Source organism: Perissodus microlepis, chromosome 17 (genome assembly GCF_051167445.1).
Source record: "Perissodus microlepis isolate ML-2025 ecotype Zambia chromosome 17, ASM5116744v1, whole genome shotgun sequence".
Classification (NCBI taxonomy): Eukaryota; Metazoa; Chordata; class Actinopteri; order Cichliformes; family Cichlidae; genus Perissodus; species Perissodus microlepis.
Window position 1 is genome coordinate 16,052,073 of NC_140477.1, and position 19,602 is coordinate 16,071,674.

At 39.8% G+C, this 19,602-nt stretch overlaps 1 protein-coding gene across 3 annotated transcripts in view; it reads left to right on the forward strand.

Moving 5' to 3' along the window:
* The window catches only part of syt1a (synaptotagmin Ia), a 205,529-nt gene that overhangs the window by 162,451 nt on the left and 23,476 nt on the right, over positions 1-19,602 (forward strand). For 2 of the 3 annotated variants that reach the window (XM_084909774.1, XM_084909775.1), the window contains 4 exons: positions 2,812-2,937; positions 12,695-12,862; positions 14,713-14,880; positions 18,370-18,487. In XM_084909774.1, coding sequence (XP_084765900.1) covers positions 2,812-2,937; positions 12,695-12,862; positions 14,713-14,880; positions 18,370-18,487 — 580 coding nt within the window. The remainder of the gene's footprint in view (positions 1-2,811; positions 2,938-12,694; positions 12,863-14,712; positions 14,881-18,369; positions 18,488-19,602) is intronic. The other variant, XM_084909776.1, reaches the window with a different exon arrangement.

Below are 19,602 nucleotides of genomic sequence, written 5' to 3' on the forward strand. Positions count from 1 at the left end.
AACAGTTAAGGTAGTAATGACTACCCGTTGCGTCTCCAGCTGTGTTCGCAACTGAGTATAAACCAGCCTTCGAACAGCAGAACAAAAATCTAAACACAGCAGTCTAAGGAGAAGGACTCTCCTTACGATAGATTTAAACCATTGCCACTGTTTTTAGCAACTATTTGTGGCTTGAAACTGATGGAATATAGACATTTTATGCTGCAGTTCTTTGGATTTTCCAGTGTTTTGCCATCCAGGACTGTGCAGCAGTTACGTGACTAATAACAGTGAATAGCTCTCAATAAGTTGCATTTTTTGGTGCAAGAGCTGCTACTGTACCACATATATTTTCTGTGTGTTATGTGTTTATTGCAGCCAAAGAGTTGCATTCAGCCTTTTTTCTTTTTTTTTTTACTAAAGGAAATTAAAGTCACTTAAGGTGGCTTCAGATTTAAGAGAACCTTTCAGTCTCCTTTGTTTCTCCTGCTTATAATTTTTGTGCTTTTCATTCATTCTTTGAATATTTTTTATGGTTTTGGTCATATGAGGACCTGCTCACTTGTTGAAGAGTGTGAGTAACGTTTGCTGTGTAATGAAGTGGTATCCACCCAGAGAAATGACGTCACCAAATGATACACAAATGGCGAAACTCTTACTTTTCAACTGCACAGAATGAGGAAACGGTGACACGCTGACACTTGATATGGAGTCAGCACACTAATTGCACCAGCAGAGCGTCGTTTCACTGCCGTCCTCGGTGGAATCGTGCACACAGTGTGTTTAATTTGCTGCAACACCCTTGCTGTCGGACCCACGTAGACGGAAACCACTGACATTGTTTTCTTAGTTCATTTGACTGACTTCTTTTTTGAAAAAAGGCTAATTATAACTTAAATGTTAAGGAGTCTTTTATTTTCTTAGATAATAGTGAAGTGCGGAAAACTTTATTAACCACCAAGGTCATTCAATCCGACGCAGCGCTGCAGCATGTTAGATTACAAGAGTTTTCATTAATGTCCAATAGTCTTCCCGTCTTTGCACCATCCAGCTTTTAAAATTATAACTAAAGAGGCTTTAATCAAAATAAAAGACATCAGTTACTGGCCACCCTAATAGCTAATCTCTGAGATTGGTGAATCTGCCACTTTCGAGGCAGGCGGTCATTTCTCCTGGTGTGCCCAGACTCTGGTGTGTTAACTCCTGTGTGTGGTTGTTTTAATTTGTGTTTCTTCCTTCTATGTCCTCCTTATCTGTGTTGTGTCTGATGACTGTTCGGGATGGTCACTGGCGGTAGGTTCCTAATTGCTGTTGGATCTTCTTAAGCCTGCTGCTCTGACGTTTTTTTTGTAGCCTCTTGAAAACAACTACTACTCCCATAGAACCAAATATATGTAACTATGCATACAGTACATGTATATCGACTGCATATATGTGTGTACAAGCTGCATATGCACATATATATGTATGAAAGAAACACTGGGTGCGCATTGATAAGGTTGAACCACACTGATCCTCGTGCCAAGCTAAAGTCTCCTGCCTTTTGAATCTTTCATTTGCATTTCAAACGAGTGGTGGCAAGCAAACTAGAATGATTGAGAGGCTCTACAAGTAAAAGCTCTTTTGAAGCTTAGTGATGAAAAGGAAGCTTCACAGCATCTGCAACCACATCTGTCAACCCAGGTGTAGCAAAGTCGCATACAAGTTGGTTTAAAGGAAACACTTTCGTTAAATTAGGGAATATTATTTCCTCAATCATTTTACCCGCTTCTCTTTTTCTGTCTTTAAAAGAAAGAAAGAAAAAAAAAGGCCCCAACTGGATTTGCTCACCAAAGACGGAGACCAGGTGGCTCAGTGGCAAATTTTAAAACCAATCAGTGTTGTTCAGCCTTTTGCTTTCACAACTTGACAAACTGGAGCAGGGAGGTACATTACAACCCCTTTAACCAACATCTACCCACCCACCGCTGGCATGATGCTTCTAGCTACCATCGGCGTAGGGGGTAACATTCAACCTTTAGGGCTATGATGACAATGCGACTGTATGTTTGAGGATGTAACCAAACTTTGGGAATGGGGACTCACATAAGAGCACTGTTTTGTACAACAGAGAATGCTCTGCATGCCTAGTGAAAGAGACTTCTTGGAAGGCAACTTTTGATGCTGAATGAATGACCTTGAGACCTAGTCTTTGCCTCTTCAATCGCATGTTGTTCTTATAACAAACTCCTCCACCCCCCACACCCCCCTCACTATCACCAGAGCCACCACCTGCTATCCTCACCTCAGTGTCAGTCTAGGAAAGGGCAACTTCACTTCTCACTCTCTGCCACTTCGGACAGTTCCCAGTTGATATGTGTTTTTGCCAGAGACTTGATCTGCCTGAAATAACATCAAGGGAATTGTCTTACTATGATCTTTTCTAGAGGCATCTCTTTCTTTCTCTCTGGCTGCCTCTTTTTATCATCTCTCTCTAATTTCTCTCCACCCTCCACCCTTCTTCTTCCACTAATGCCTACCCATTCTCATTTCTGGCGCCATCATTTGATCTTTCCCCCCCCTTCAGACTGAAAAACCCAGAGATTGATAGAAAAGCACCATCGGGGGACCAGGCCCGGGGTTTTAGTGCATCACACAGCATGTCCTGGTGTTAACTGCTATGGTGTTTTAGTGCTTGCTCCCCCCCCTCCCCTCTCCCTTGTATACCATAAAACAAGTGGGAGCTTTTACAGGAGTAGGTCCGGTGGCAGGACCTGGGCGGGGAATGGCTGGCAGGGTGCTAGCACCAGCGGCAAACAGGCGACACTGACTCTTGGTGGGTGTCTCCTTCAGGCCTTGAAGGATGAGGAGGATGCGGAGACAGGGCTGACTGAAACGGAGAAAGAGGCAGAGCCCAAGGAGGACCAGAAACTGGGCAAATTACAGTACTCCCTGGATTACAATTTCACAGAGAATACGGTAAGGATCTGTTCTCCAAATCTCCCTCAGTGTGTGTCGTTGTTGAGAAAGATCCTTCATTGTAAGTATGGCCACACCCAGCCTCTGAGGTCCAAGTTTGCATCTCTCCAGAGAATAAACAGGACCCAAACCAGGTTTTGCACAACATTTTCCTCTCATAGTTGCTTGATCATCGAAGCTTGAGAGCAATCTCACAGGGATATATCATGGTGGTCGAGTTTGTGCATTTGCCATGGAGCCTGGTAAAGATACAGTATACTATTGGGATTTAGTTTGTCTCTGTATTTGTTTCTTTCTTTCTACTTGATTGAATACAGCCCCTGCAGATATCCATCTGCTTTATTTTTTCCCAGCGACTGAGTTTTAAAAAGCAGAATGAGGAAGCACATCAACTTCCTGGTGCCAGATGTTGTGTGACAGATAATAGATGCGGTGCATGAACACACTGTCCCTCACTGGGCTAGCTAACTCCCCATTTTAAGCAGAACTGACAGCCAGAGATTAGCTGGTAACACACAATGCTCCTCTACATGCCAGTGTTGGAACCTCTACCTTTTTCACAAAAAATGCTCGCCCAGATCTTACGTCTCTCTCTGGTTTGTATTCAACAATTGTTTGTGTTAAAATTGTGAAATATTCATCAATTCACAGATTACAAAAGACAGTAATGGTGCTAATACAATTATGTTGTGCAGATGCTATTTGTGTTCAGTCAACCAGCCCCTTATTTCTGTTAGAGAAGCAGTCATTTCATAAAAGAGGGATATTATGTGGACAATGTTGCTTTTCACAGAGTTGATCTGTCATGTAGCGGGAGGCGCTGACAGGTCTCTATGAGGTTCTTGATTACACAGGTAATAAGCTCCACAGTGGAGCTCAAGCGTAATGAATGGATGACAGTTTTCACATTTTGTGACGGTGACCTGAGAAAAGCTGGGCTTGACTCACTGCCGGTGAAACTCACAACAGGCAGAGCTAAAAACCTGAGGGGAGGCGGCAGTTTATCTGACCCACTTTAGCCCCACGAGGGACACGTGGAGTGGCCTTCAGGATTTTGTATTATTTTTTTTTTTTGCCAGGCAATCAACATGAGTACCAAAAAACTGCCCTGGGAGAATTGGTACGGGTGATTGGCTAAATGCTGTGTGTGAAATTCCTGTTATTACTGGCATATTGCTTTTAAAAGCAAACACAAGAAGCATCTAGTTTTGGGATAGTTTGTAGTTACGCAGGCAGCAGTTTCATTTGATATGTGGGTGGGTGGTGGGGGTTCACAAAGTAAAATCAAAATTACCGTCTGAAGAGGCTGAAAGCAGGGATTTTAAAAGGTAACCTTGCCATAGAAAGATGGGTTCACCTACCTACAAGCCACCATCACCATCTTTCTCTTCACAGTGGGGACAAAATCATGCAAATTAACACACAAATACCCTTAAATGTGCAAAATAAATAAATAAACACAATTTATAGAAAACAGAGTTATTGCACAGAGTTCAGATAAAACAGGGAACAAGAACAAAAGTGGTGATCCTCGGGGGTTTCAATCAAGAGATACATAAATTTTCTAATGTATAGATTGTTTTTAGAGCCTTATCATAAGAATACATTTCACTGTATCTATGTACGCATACGTACATAGAGAAATGGGAAGTTACAGATTCTTAAAAGTGACATGCTAAGGTGTAAAAGCATTCATACAAAAGTGCACCTATTTGTGCAGAAATGACAAAAAAAAACAAGACAAAAAAACACTCTTTTATTACTTTATTAAGATCACTGAATACAAAATTTATTACGTAAAATTTTAGAAAAAATGAAAACTGCTCTCAGTGAATTTGTTCCTATTGGACCTGCATGAATTGTAATAGCATAAAAAAATCTATTTGTTGTCTTTTGAAGTCGGTTAAATTTCAGGGGCCCTTGGAGTGGGAAAAAAAAACAGTCAACACAACACAAAAAGACTTCATAATGTCTGCACTGAACTGAGTGGACAGGAATAATTGAAAATTGGATCGCTTATTAGAAAATGTAGAACAATGGTGTAAAGTGAAGGTGGGGCAATCCCCACCCCAAACTAGAGATGGACCGATCCGATATTACGTATCGGTCCGATACTGACCTAAATTACTGGATCGGATATCAGCGAGAAATAAAAAATGTAATCCGATCCATTAAATATCAAAAAAGCACCTCACAAAACTTGCGACACGGCGTAACTCGGCTCATAACCGTAGCACGTCGCAGCAGTATGCATCACGTGATAGAGCGGCTGTGTGTATTTGGAGCCTCACTACCAAACCAGCATTTCATCTCCGAGGAAGTTATCCCAGAGAGAAGTAAATCTCTAGCAAAGTTTAGCCAGGGGGGCCGATAGGGCATGAACAGGGAAAAAGGGGCACAAAGACATACTTTTCTTTCTTATTCTCATTTAAAATATCTAGCTTTTAATTATTTAATAATTATCTGAATCTTACACCCAACGTTTTAATCTAATGTAAAATATATAGAAGTCCATTACTGTGTATAGTAACTGTTAAGTCTAATATACCCTAGTAAGCTATAGTACTTTTTCCTTTGGGAAAGTACCATCTGTGCAGTCTGCAATTCTGTTGAAGAAAGATGTTGAATCTATTTAATTATTCTTGAAAAATAATTTATTTCTGTGCATTTTTTTTCACCCTGCATCAAATTAAAGTTGATTACATCGATTAAGCATCATGAGGAAGAGGGTGGGGGGTGGTTGCCTATTTTCTTTTGCTGGGAGTTTGCAACCCTATTAGTTAGGTTGCTTAATATTTCTGCTAAGTACTCTTTAAAATACCAGAATAGGGAGGATGGAGTAGGTTTAAGTTTATTAGATTGATCAGTTTTGCTGAACTATGAAATATTTTGGGTGCAGTGTGTTTTTTTACATACCGGTATAACAGAATAGCTTTAGTGTTGTTGTTTATTTAAACTTGAGTATGAACTTATACAAAATGCAGCAAGATATTAAAAAAACAGTTTTATTGATTAAAAAACACACTATATCGGATTCATATCGGTATCGGCAGATATCCAAATTTTTGATATCGGTATCGGTATCGGACATAAAAAAGTGGTATCGTGCCATCTCTACCCCAAACGCATCTGGCAGTCTTGGTTAGAAATAAGTATGAAGGTAGTAATTGTCACCTCCAATGTCACATATGGAAAAAACACAGTTTGCATCATATCGTGGATTGATGCTATATTTTTAAGCCATTATCATTTTGTCGCTATAGCTTCCAGGCAGGAGGAAAAGAAGAAAACCGCAGAGGAGGGTCATGGATGTAGTGAAGGAGGGCATGCAGAGGGCTGGTGTGGTGGCGATATCTGTGGCAATATGTTAAAACTGAAGTTTTATATACTCGAGCATAATTTCTCGTAACACTTATGGAGTTAGTGAAAGAACAGGGTCCTTTCTGCAGGAGAAAATCTTTCAGGAGATACATATGAAAATTAGAAATATAAGTACAGTTATTATGGAGGTAAGTAAAAATTCAGCACACTTCTAACAGCAGGCACGACAATCCTCCTATCATGAGTTTGCTTTATACACCCCCTGCGTGGATAAGTGAACAGGGGGGATATCTACACTAGCTGCCAAGCTACCCATGAAGTATGTAGGTTTTCCTTGAGGCCTTTGCACCTTAGTCCAGTATCAACCTTTTGTGTGGCAAAAGGCTTTAAATAGTGAATGATATTCACTTTGTTTTCTAGCTTCACAGTCAGATTTGTACTCTGCTGGAGCCTTGGGTATAACGAGTCAAATATGTGCAGCAGGGATGTCAAACCACATACAGCCTACTATCATCTGAAGTAGGACAAGTTAAAGTCTCATTTCTGTCCATGTAGAGACATTTGACCACACATTTAATCCTGAGATATCTCAACATAAGGAAATAAGTCTAATTTCAGCAGTATGTCATCTGCATAATAAAGAAATGCGTCGGTAGGAAATGAAATAAATCTTAGAGCACAAATATTTGGGATTAACTTGAAAGGGTGTTTTTTGTCGATTCACAGAAAAGTCTGTAGAGAAAAAGAATTTCACAGTAAGTTTCTATATTAGATATTTTTTAAAAAGAGGACTTTTATTTCATTTAATCAAATAAAGTGTTTATCAGTAGGAAAAGCATTAAAACATAAAAATACAAATTTTTACAAATAAATAATGTATGCCCTTGAAATTTTCCAACAATTGTTCCAGTGGCCCCTGGGCCTTATGTTTGGGGGGAAGCACACTACTACTACTACCAGCCAGTCAGTTTATTGGATTGTGAGTAATGCTGTTGCCATGTTTACGAACCCCAAATGTCCTGTGCCAGTGGAGTTGTTTGCCTCCGGAAACAAAATGTCATCAGTAAGCTTCACAGACAACTCTGACTAATTTGTCACAGATATTCAAAAATCTGCTTCTCCTTTAAGATACCGCCGTAAGCGCTAATAACTAATTAATTGTATGTGTTTCAAATGTCCCCCAGTGACCTAAAACTCTGTCAGTAAATGTTCCACCCTGCCAAGAAAAAGAAGGAATCACTGGTGTGTCTGTGTACAAAACCGAGGCAAGGAGATCAGGCTGAGTGGGATAAGACTTGCAGATTAATGTCAAGTCCTCGTGGCAAAAAGAATCTCAGCTTTGTTTCTGTCTGTTAACCACCACAAATGGCTACTGCCCCTGGTGTTGATGACACTGGGTTTATACACTAATGAGACGAAAGGTTTTGTAAAAGATCCAAATCATTTATGGAGAGGCGGCACGGCTACATGAGGCAAATACACAGCAAATGAACCACAAAGAGCCCTCTAAGCACAGCAGGGAGAGAATTAGAATGTCATTCCTACTTTCAACATCATTACCATATTCATTGCTCTTCTTTGCAGGTCAAGAGCAGGCATACGGCATTGTGTCCAGTTAGGAAATCGTTCTTATTATTGGGTTTTTATTATTTATTTCAGAATACCCCCCCAGGCAGTTCATTTCCAAAATAACACACAAAGCCACTGCACATTAGCGGACTATTTTTCAGGACGGCAAATCCGTCTCGGGCTTCTTTGGAAGTGTGTGCATGTGTGTGGAGTCCCAGCACAGGCATTATGCACTGGGACAAAACCCTCCGAAGATAAGGTGCCAAAAGCTGAATCACCATCCAGTGCCCATTCTGGTCATCTGCTCACTGGACTGAAGAGTAACATATAAACAAAAGGGGGTTAATACCAGCAGCCGTTTGCTGTGAGAGGGCTAGAGTCCCATAGTTAAATAGAAAAGCCCACACAGATGTGCAAACGCATAGCCACTGTTATTTTGGTTTATCGCAGAGGTGTAATGGTTAGTCAGATGTTTAAATTTTGGCTGTCATCAGGCTGGTGTTTTGGAGCCATAATTGTTAGCAGGCTGTTTTTAAAAACTGTATTGGAACAATGCACAGAGGTAACTGCTAAATTATTTTTAGATAATGCTCCAAAAGGCACCACTAACCAAAAAACCAAATGTATAATGTAATGATTTAAATTAGTGTAGGTAAGGTTTAACAGCAATTCGCTACTGTGCATAGTAACGTGGGTTGTATTCAGTGGTTGAGAGGAGGCGGCAGAAACACTTAGCAGGACAGTCAAAAACAACGACCACACTGGTACTGGGAATTCTATAGTGCTTGTACTTTAATACACACTCTCTTCATCAACCTTACAAGGCCTGGGTGAACGGCTGCTGTCTTATCATAAATGAACTGCAGTGTTTCTACAACCCGTAACTCTACCTTGAGTTATTGAGGTGAAATTTTAAGGTCCATCTCAGGCCACGTGTTCACATGCAAGCACGCTTCTCCCATACTCTAACAGAGGGCAGTGGTGCATCCTTGTGACATCACTAACCCTTAATTTAGGTTGTCTTGAAGAGACACCACACAATTGTGACTGTTACAGCATCCGAAGAGGCAGTCAAAGCAGTCAATCAAAAAGGCGACAACTCAAAGCTTTAAGCCTTACACCTGTTGTACAGTTGTTATGAAGGGAGAAACTATCCATACACACCTCAGCTGTTGTTGTACTGGGCTGTAAACATGTTTTTTATTGCTGTTAAGTTTGCTTCTTTAACCTGAGAGTCTATAATGATGGGGTTGACTTGCTATTGGTGCTAGCCTGAAGTAGCGACTCGGTTAGCTGTATTTGTCCATATGATCTAAATGTCAAGTTTGAGAGAAGTGCAGCAAGTTGATGCATGGTAAACAAAGAGAAAACAGAATTGTTATGCTACAGTGAAGCTAGGGAAAACAACCATATGCAATGAATTTGACAGGGCCTGCAGCCACTCACAGTCAGCTGCTGTTTTCAAAGCAACTTTGGGGCATCAAGAAGGTGATAAAACGGCAATGAGATTTAGTGACACGAGTCTGCTATCAGTTTGGTGGTCAATTTGGGAATCATACTAATGCACCATTAATTGTGATATATTGGGAAAAATTGAAAATCAGTTGCCGTCTACATACAGAGAAATTCATATTTACCAGAAATGTCCATTAACTTCTGAAATTTCTCCATCAATTCAATTCAATTCAATTTTATTTATACAGCACCAAATCACAACAACAGTCGCCTCAATGAGCTTTATATTGTAAGGTAGACCCTACAATAATACATGAAGAGAAAAACCCAACAATCATATGACCCCTATGAGCAAGCACTTTGGCGACAGTGGGAAGGAAAATCTCCCTTTTAGCAGGAAGAAACCTCCTGTAATAGCATGCTAATGACATGCATTTATGTTTCTTGAAAGCCACAAGGAAAATAACATTGTTTATTAATGATTCACTTTTTAGCTACCCTTTTAAAACTAGAACACTAACTGTAGTATGCATACATGATTACAGACACATAAGAGATAATGCAATATTTTCAGCTTTTCTATATTTAAAGTGCTTTTTCTATTAATTCTACCTTGCTAGTTGGGGAAAACAAATATTTAAAGACATCACCTTCAACGCCAGAGTAGCTGTCTTCGAGGTGTGGTTTTAAACAGTGGGATTTTTAATGAGCTTTGAAAAAAACAACTCTTGTCAGTCTGTTCCGTAGACACGGAGTGTCATACAGGATTGGAAAAGGTACAATTAGCAGAAGCAGAAAAGTGCCCATTAACATTTCCAGCCACGTCCCGCTCGTATCTCTTCTCGAGTGTCGGTGCCTCTCCCAGTAAAGATGGTGTGACATGCTGTGTCTCCCACTGACTGTGCTGATGGATGGGTGGAAATCAGCAGGACAGCGCGGGAGGATAAATTGCTACACTTAAAATCCAAGTGCCGCTTCACAGCACTACAGTGCACAACATGGTTCCATTTAGGTTAAGGTAAATGACGCCAAGTCACAGTAATAACTGGCGTGTTTTTGGAAATGTCATGAAAATGTTGTGCATAACCTGGTGAACAGCAATCAAAGCAGTCCCAAACTTTCCACAGTGTATTTGTTTAATGTTTGCTGCTGTCATGTAAAATGTCTGTTAATGTGAGTATTTGTGCTTTAACCTTTTTGACTCTTACTACCGTCCTTATGCAAATATGGACCAAGTAATGGTACAGATGTCATTCTGACCTAAACCTGTGCAATAATCACGTTTTATTGAATTATCAATGAATAAATATTGTATCTAGAACATTAAATACAAATAAGAGTGAAGCTTTTTAGCCCATTGTACTGTTGGGTATGTAAACATTTTGTAGAGTTAAAGCTGTTTTTAAGGCAGAAATATTCTCATTAGTTATAGTAAGTTAATTCTCATCAAGTTATACATACATAATGTGTGGAGGCAAGCAGACACAGTTTTTAAAGCTAAAGTATATTTTTGCATCTGTGACATACATTAGACCTGCACATCCTCACTTGATGTATGAGCCGGCCCATTTATGTTCTGAGAAAAGTGAAAAATCTGTGACTGTCTGCATACACGGAAATTCATTTTAACTGCTTGCATTCAGAGTCTAGCCAGAACTTTATGGATTTGAAAAACAAATTCAGAAATAGTGACGTAGTTGTCACAGGACTGCAATGTAACTGCACAGAGGCGTTCGGCTTCTTTTTACATAGGAATATAATCAGAATACAACCAATTAGCAACCAGTTGAGTCAAGTCCCCTATTGCAAAAAGACATGTCACAGACAAACTAATCTGGATTAATTGCAGAGCTGTAATTAGTCTCATATATAAATAAGACGTCAGTTATCTGTTAATCTTCGCCAGTCTGTTTGAGTCTGATTGTTGGGAGACAGGTTAACTCCCAACAGGCAACCTGTGCTGTCGTTTTATGATGGTGTTACACGCTCAACCTCTGGGTGGCGAGTTGGTGACTGTAACTTCTTGCAATCTGTCTCCAACAGCAAAGAAAAAAAAATTAAAATCAATCACTGGTTACCCAGTGATTTTTCCAAGATACAAGGAGGTTGCTAATGTATTCTTACCCCAGTGTGACTGAGCCATTAAGGTGACTGAGAAATGAGCTCTTCTAACTTGAAATGTGAGTTCTGCATTGGAGGAGAGCATCAGAGGTGTAGGACATTCAAAACACTTTGTTGTTACAATTACAAAAGTGTTTCAGAGCTGCTAAACTTTTCCAAATCTTTTAAACAATTCAAAAGTGAACAAATTTCAGTATTATGCTATGTAATGTAGCCGATTCAAGCCCAAGAAGACATCAATCTGTGGCCCAGGAGGGAAAATCAAAGGGGTGTGAACTTGTAGAAACATGTCTTCAAAATCAGTTAATCATTTATCAAAGCCTATCTATATTTCACCTGTGATGGAAGTTCATGCTTGACTAAATACGTGTGATTACATAAAATCTAGATGAAAGGTTTGATGAAACAAAAAGACAAAAGAGCATCTATCTATCTATCTGTATATAAAAAATATGTAAAATGTGCAACTTATGTAATTAAGTTATTAAAGTTATTAAATAAGTATAACATTTAGCAACAAACCCAGTTTTTAAGTTTATATTTAAAGATTTAAAAGTGCTTCTTTCCAGGATGTATTTAGATTTGAAGGAATTCCTTCATTTTTTTTCCATCTCAATGTCTCCACACATGTAAATATAACTCAGCTTTTGCTCTGAGTCTGCTGTCAGAAATCGTAGAGCATATTATACAGAAAACAAAAAAACAAAAACGAAATCATGCTGGTAGTTAATGCTGATTGGGCTGGAGGTCACTGTTTATTTGCCACTGCGTCAGTGGTAGCACCACGTAGTACACCGATGCAGCTCCTGACAGCTGTAGAGCTCCATGGCTGAGTGCCCTGGTCGGCTTCCAGATTGTCGCTTGATGGGTGCCTGATAGGAAGTTGATTGACTGACTAGCTGGGCCTCTGGAGAGGCCTTTGAGTAGAGGCTCTGACTGGCAGGTCAATCAGCCTCCCAGGCCCCCCATTGTGGTTATCAATTATCAGCCGTATGTGAAGAAAAACAGTCCGCTTATTCCAAGTCTGACACCTGCTGACCTTTAAGAACTCTTCAGATTTGAATCATCTTCAGGACACCATTATAAAGCAATGGATGCTGGTGATATTAAAAGATAAGGATGGAAAATCACATTTTCTTTAGATCTTAGAGCAATGAACAGGCAATTTAACCAAGATATGATTTCTTTATAAGGATGTTGGTGGGAAGACAGGGGAAGTAATGATGATTTGGATCTATGAGCACTGAAAGGTCTTCGCTCACGATTCTGCTTGTCCCCTTTTCCTTCTCAGCTCATGGTGGGGATCATTCAGGCGGCCGAGCTGCCTGCTATGGACATGGGTGGCACATCTGACCCGTACGTAAAGGTCTACCTGCTGCCTGACAAGAAGAAGAAATTTGAGACCAAGGTCCACAGGAAGACACTCAACCCCGTCTTCAATGAGCAGTTCACCTTCAAGGTGCACCTTACAATAAAAGCAACATTTAATCTGCTTCCACTGAATTTTAAGAAACATCTGTGCATCACAAACGCTTTTTTTTTTTTTTTTGCCGGAGATCTTTTGCTTCCACTGACAATCCAATTTGCATGCAGCCTTGAATCCTGGGAAGGTGTGGCGACAGCAACCAGCTGGCACATTAACAAGCTCCTGACAGAATATCTCTCACACGCACAGTTACACTCACACACACACAAACACACACACACTGAGGCTCGATGTGATTGGGATTAACACAGGCAGATGCACCGCCACACCCTGGCCTTGCCTCGGCTGTAATGGATGTGTGGCTCCTGCTCAGTAGTGGGGAAAGTTTTGTTATTCAACCAAGAGCGGAGAGCGCAGGTGTTTGGTGTAAGTTAAGCATAATGTGATGTGATATCTATGCAGAATTTATTTGTGTGTGTTTTTGTAGTGCTTAAATTAGAATCTCTGATGCATTGTCGGGGGAAACAAACAGGAAATGGGATTATAAGAAGTGGTGATGTCGTCAAAAAGATGAGATGTTTATGGGAGATAAGGTCAAGGACAGTCTTATTAAAAGATACTCCTCTCGCTATCCAGTCATATGTCAGTTGTTTTTCATATAATTCAGAGATTTATCAGGATATAGTTAGATGTTTTTCATTCTTTATTTGGTTAACAATAAATAATAGCCTTCTTCATTCAAAGATTTTTTAAATGTCATAGATTGCATATAAACAAAGACAAACTGGTGACTGTTTTGAAGCATTGCGAAGAACATTTTAACTGTCACCTTCTTCTTTTAGACCAGGCTTGACCATATTTGCCCTGTGTTTGCTGTCTTGGTTAGACAGTTGTCTCTGTTATGTCATTAGCATGCTAGTTTTGGTTTAAGTAAAATGTAAAACTGAAGAGCCGACTTCAGCTGATAGCTGCACAATGAAGAAACAACATACTGAAAACTGTAGCAAATTAATGTGAAGCTCAATTTTTAGCCTTTTCCCCCTAAATTTGGCTATAATAAAAGAAATGTTCACGTTCCATTGAATTTGACTTAAAATTAGTGACTGATACCATAAAGTTACAAGGAAAGCTTTTAATAGGGTCAAAAATTAAGTGAGGAGTTCTAATTTCTTCACAAATTCCTTTATTTTAAAACCAGAAGAGTCGCCCCCTGCTGGCCAACAGAAATAAAGCAACAACTTTAACATTGGACTCGAGAGTCATGACAGTCATCCCCTTATGCTCATGCTAAACTGCTTTGTCACTATATTCACTCCGTTCTCTGCCCTGCCCTTAAATAACTTTTATTGCAAATTCAAACAGTCTCAAAAAGACTGCATACCTGAATGCTCTGGTCACTAGTGGGCAGCCTCTATATTTTGGTTCTTGTAACTTTGTCCTTTCATTAGATATAAATCTAGCCAAATTGAAAGCACAACCACTGCCTATTACTCATGTGTGCATTGAGTTTGTCAACATCGGGGTTATACAGACGGGTTTGCCCCACTACTGCCCATCTGCAGGAAGAACGAATCAATTAAAAAGATTTGAGCACATGAGCTTGTGACAACATACCAATGATCTAAAAATTAAACTTCATACAAGATCATGCCAAAGCTTTTTTTTTCTTTTTCTTCTAGTGGTCGCATTGGTTTGAAAAAGAGTCGTCTGAGCAACTTCTAGGCTACAAAAAAAGAAAGAAAAATAGATTTCTGCTAAAATTAGTCAACTATAAGCTTAAGAATCCCAAAATAATGTCAGATTCTGGGCTTTTTACATTGTTAAATAGATATAATCAATCTCACCTGGGTGAGCCATAAATGCTTTGCCTCTTTTTACGTCAGGTCCCGTATGTAGAGCTTGGCGGGAAGACACTGGTGATGACAGTGTACGATTTTGACCGCTTCTCCAAGCATGATGCCATTGGCGACATCAAGGTGCCCATGAACAAGGTGGACTTCAGCCACATAACAGAGGAGTGGCGGGATCTGCAGAGCGCTGAGAAGGAGGAGGTAAGACGTCTGCCAAAATTTGCAATTACACCTCATAAAATGAGAAATAAACTCAATTTGAAATCACTTTGTGACACCTGTCTCATGCCGAGGCACAGATTTGTACATCTAGCAGCTGCAGTATTAATGAAAAGGGCATAAGTGATATCAGAAGCATTATTTTATTTTGCTCAGCAAACCGTTTAAACTTGTACTGCAAATGCGGTGCGGTCGACGATGTAATCCATCTCCTCTGGAAATGTCACTTAATCATATGTCCGCACTTCCCCTTCAATTAACAGACGTGTAACTTCCCAGCCACCAATCCAGGAGATTCAATTTTCATGGTAAATGTCATGGCATATAGCATGTGTTGCCAACCTTATTTTTAGCATTACGGCGGGTTGATTTAAAGGTTAATTATAACGGTGCAGAATAGGTTGGTGGTGTTTTTCAAACTGAAGGGCATCACGTTACTTTCTTTTGTGAGCTTGTGCGCAGCTTTACCTGACAGGCTTATACACTGAAGTGATGCTTGGTTTTCCTTATTCTTAGTTAAACATTGATTAATGAATCATTGTAAGATGGTTAATGGTGGTCAAAGAAATGATACTGAAGGATTCTCAACCCTGGACCCCGGGTGACTTTATTCTTTATGGCACAGATTCAACAAGGTGCTCGAAACATTCCTCACACATTTTGAACCATATTGGCTTGATAGCATCACGCAGTTGCTGCAGATTTGAGATCTGGTGACTATGAAGGCCATTTGAGTACACCAAACTTACCAGCATGTTCAAGAAGCATACGTACACTTTGGTGTGCACTGTGGCCATAAAGGGATTGGTGGTGCAGTAATAATTGTGTAGGCTTCGGTGTTTTGGTGTTCAAACAATGCTCAGTTGGTACCAAAAGGTCCAAAGTATGGCAAGAAAGTATTACACCACCACAGCCTGACCCACTGATATAAGGCTAGAGGAATCCATGTTTTTGCTGACCCCACATTCTAACCCAAACATGAAAATGTTGCATCAGAAATTGAGACACATCAGACCAGGCGATGTATTTCCAATCTTTTAGTCTCTGAGTTTGGTGAGTCTGTGTGCATTGTAGCATGAGTTTCCTGTAGTTGATGGGTGTGTTTCTTCTGCTGCTGTAGCCCATCTGCTTTGAGCTTAGATGTCCTGTGCATTCAGAGATGTTCTTCTACATACCTTGGTTGTAAGAAGTAGTTAATTTCAGTTACTGTTCCCTTCAGTTTGAAGCAATCTAGGTATACTCTTCTACATTTTGTCCCAGAGAACTACCGCTCATGGATGTTTTTCTGACCATTCTCTGTAAGCTGGAGTTTCCAGTAGATCCGAAGTTTCTGAAATACTCAGCCTAGTCCATGTGGTACCAACATCCATGTTCAAAGTCACTTAAATCACCTTTCCTCCCCATTCTGATGCTCAGAGTGAACTTCAGCAGGTTATTTTGACCACATCTACATGCCTAAATGCATATGAGTGGCTTTCATGTGATTGGCTGATTAGATAGTTGCGTGAATGAGCTGTTGAAGAGGTGTACCTAATGAAGTGATTGGTGACAAAAAAGGGGAAAATATAATAAGTCTCATTTAAGTATCTGTAAAGCAAAGAAGGCACTGAAAGCATATTCAAAAAAAGAGAGAAAAGAAAGCTGCTTTCGGGTAAAATCTTCTTCTTCACCTATACACGAGTAGCACAATCCTCTTTATTTTTAAGGTCAAATATGAAGTATCGGAGTCCCTAAAATGCCCTTTCCATTGAAGAAGCAGCGGCTGACCTTTTACAGTTCAAAGAAAATATTAAAGAGCTCGGTCACTGCTCTTGACAGGCATAATTAACTGTCACTGCTTCTTTTACTAGCCTCAAGAGGAGAATGCATTTGCGTTCATTAAAACGCGACTCCCATCATCAAAGTAAGACTATTTAGTCTGTGGTTTTTAAAGCAGCTACAAGTCAGGGGAGCGGATGACAAATGAAATGCAGGGGGGGTCCATTACAATATAAAACACACTGCAGCCATTTTCAGCACTCCTATTCTACATGAGGAAATAGACCTTGATTGGAAGTTGATGGAAGATGAAGAGTCAATATTCGGATCTGGATTGCCTTTGATTTATAACCTCTTTTCGAAATGACCAGATGTAAAACAGGTGCGACCTAAGCGGGAGTTATTGGTTGTGTCTGCTTCAGGTGTTGATAAAGGATATGGAGAGAATATGAACCGATCTCTTTTCAGTCTCAGATAATGAGCCTGTGTCGTAATGGTGCTTTGCTTGAAGCAGTGAAGTGCAGTGCAGGGCTTTTCCTGCAAACAAGGAATCAAATCCATGGCAGACGATTGAAAACCTTCAGGACACTTGTTGTACAATTGATTGCTTTGACTCTGAAGCTGTGACTCAGAGATACACTTTGATCTGAAACATTACATTTGACGTGCTGCATTTCTGTTTGCCACCTAGCAAAAAAAACAATTTTCGATTTGATTCGTGTGCTTTGTAACTTAAATGCATCCTCCTCTTCTTTTCACACTTTCTTGTCTTCATTTTTTTTTTATTCCAACTATTTTGACTTTCGTTAAAGAAATCAAGTTCAAGCATAACACTGCGACAGCTGAGTTTCTCTGTTTAGACAAATTACACTGTAATTGAAGAGTGTTTTTGTCTTAATTTTTCTTTCCTGTATTTTGAAATTATTTGTCAGGGCAGCAGACAGTTGGCTCACATAATGACTAACATTGTTAACAGCTTGTCTTGATCAGTGGAGTACAATACACTGGAAAATGCTCCACTTATTAAGGCAAATTTGTCTGAAAAACTAGTATCTCCACATTTTTTTAATTTTGGGGGGTTTTATTGTGATCTCCATATGTTCTGCACAGTTTTATCCTGTAAATATGAATGCTTAAAATGTGCCCTGCTTCATTAGCAGTAATTTTTCAGTAGATTGTGCCAGCTTGTAGATTTAGCACTACTAATATTCTCCACCTTATGTTATTCAGATCAGAAACTCTAATTACACTGATGCAGACGGACACTGCTCTGTGTTAGGATTTCTGATAATGGATCAGTTTCACACTGATCACAGAGTCTTCTGTGCCAGCCCTCCTAGATTTAGTCTACAATGCTTCCAATCTGTGCACTTAAAGCAAATATCTTTCTCCACCATGATTTAGACTATAATTACTATAACCAGCTTTATGACTCAGTGTGTCAGCATCCTGTACATTAACCTTTAATACCATTAGACTTTTAGCACAGACACCCTGCTACTTGCAGCTTTGCACGTTAAAAGCTTCCCTTTCTGCTTGCGGAGAGCAGAATCAAGTAAACATGTTTGCGACATTGAGCATCACATTTTGCAGGGGAATTTATGAGCAACTTTCTCCCTGATGTAACCTCACATGGTGTGAACATGTGATTGAGTAAATTTGCATCAAGTAGCTGTTTTTCTCACCTCTTCAATGTCTCTGTTTTTCCAACAGCAAGAAAAACTGGGTGATATCTGCTTCTCTCTGCGATATGTCCCCACTGCTGGCAAGCTGACCGTGGTCATCCTTGAGGCCAAAAACCTCAAGAAAATGGATGTTGGAGGCTTGTCAGGTGAGGAGAATTGAAAGGGTGTGCACATATGCCAACTGTTTTTTCCTCTGACAGGGCCTTTGTCTGTAATGACACACAAACTGCAGCACTCACTTCACCTCTCCTACAACATCGCAAGCTTTTCTTCCTCTTTTCAGCACCCAGACAGATACCTGATTGTGAAAAAGATCTTTTGAATGTCTCTAAATATCCCTGAGAAACTGCTTATATTGTAGCAAAAGAAACGCAGTTAATGGCACCCATGATGATGCTGTCATCTTTCTATAGTTCACATAACTCACAGTGCAATGACAACAGAGTTGACTTGGATCCCACAAAGATATCAATGCTAGAAGCATGTGTAGCTAATCTTATAGCTATTGCCATGTGTTAGCTATAAATATAGAAATCAAATATTCATTACACGTCTTTGCATTGTGCCATTATATGATTTACTGATGGTTAAATCAGTCCTGTCTGACATTATGCATAACTCAGTATCATGGATTACATCAGCCAGCTAGCATTTCTACTGAGATGGATTTTGCTAGTGATAACATTAGCAAACAAGCTATGATTAGCCAGCTAACTGTAATCAGGGATAACTTATAAGGAAGAGACATGGCACTGACATGATTCAGTAGAGAAATCCAAAGAAAAATGCTAAAAATGGCTGTTATCTCACCCCTAAAGAGTAAGCAGCTGCAGCTGATTAGCTAATCATGTTGTGAAACTGTGCTAGCGTGCCGTAGGAGAATAACATTTTAGTAAAATCTTATTTTGAGTGTTTCATATTTGATTTGGCTTGTGAGTCTACTGTAGTAGCTTTAAATGACCCAGGGATCACCGATATTAAAGTTATGGCTCCATCATTTAGACGGGATCTTTAAAGAACGATCCAGATTCGATCCAGTGTGTGAGACTTGCGTCCAGAAGGACTTATTCTGGCAATGCTAACATTAGCTGATAAACTCATATGAAAACGACCAATTTAGTTTCTACATTAGCCCGAAGAGGGTTGGATTTGATACCACAAATTAAACAATCGCTCCATGAATTTAATGTCCTTGTAATGCTAATGTTCTGCAATATTAACAGTTCCTCTAACATTTTATGGATTATCTCTCAAAATTCAG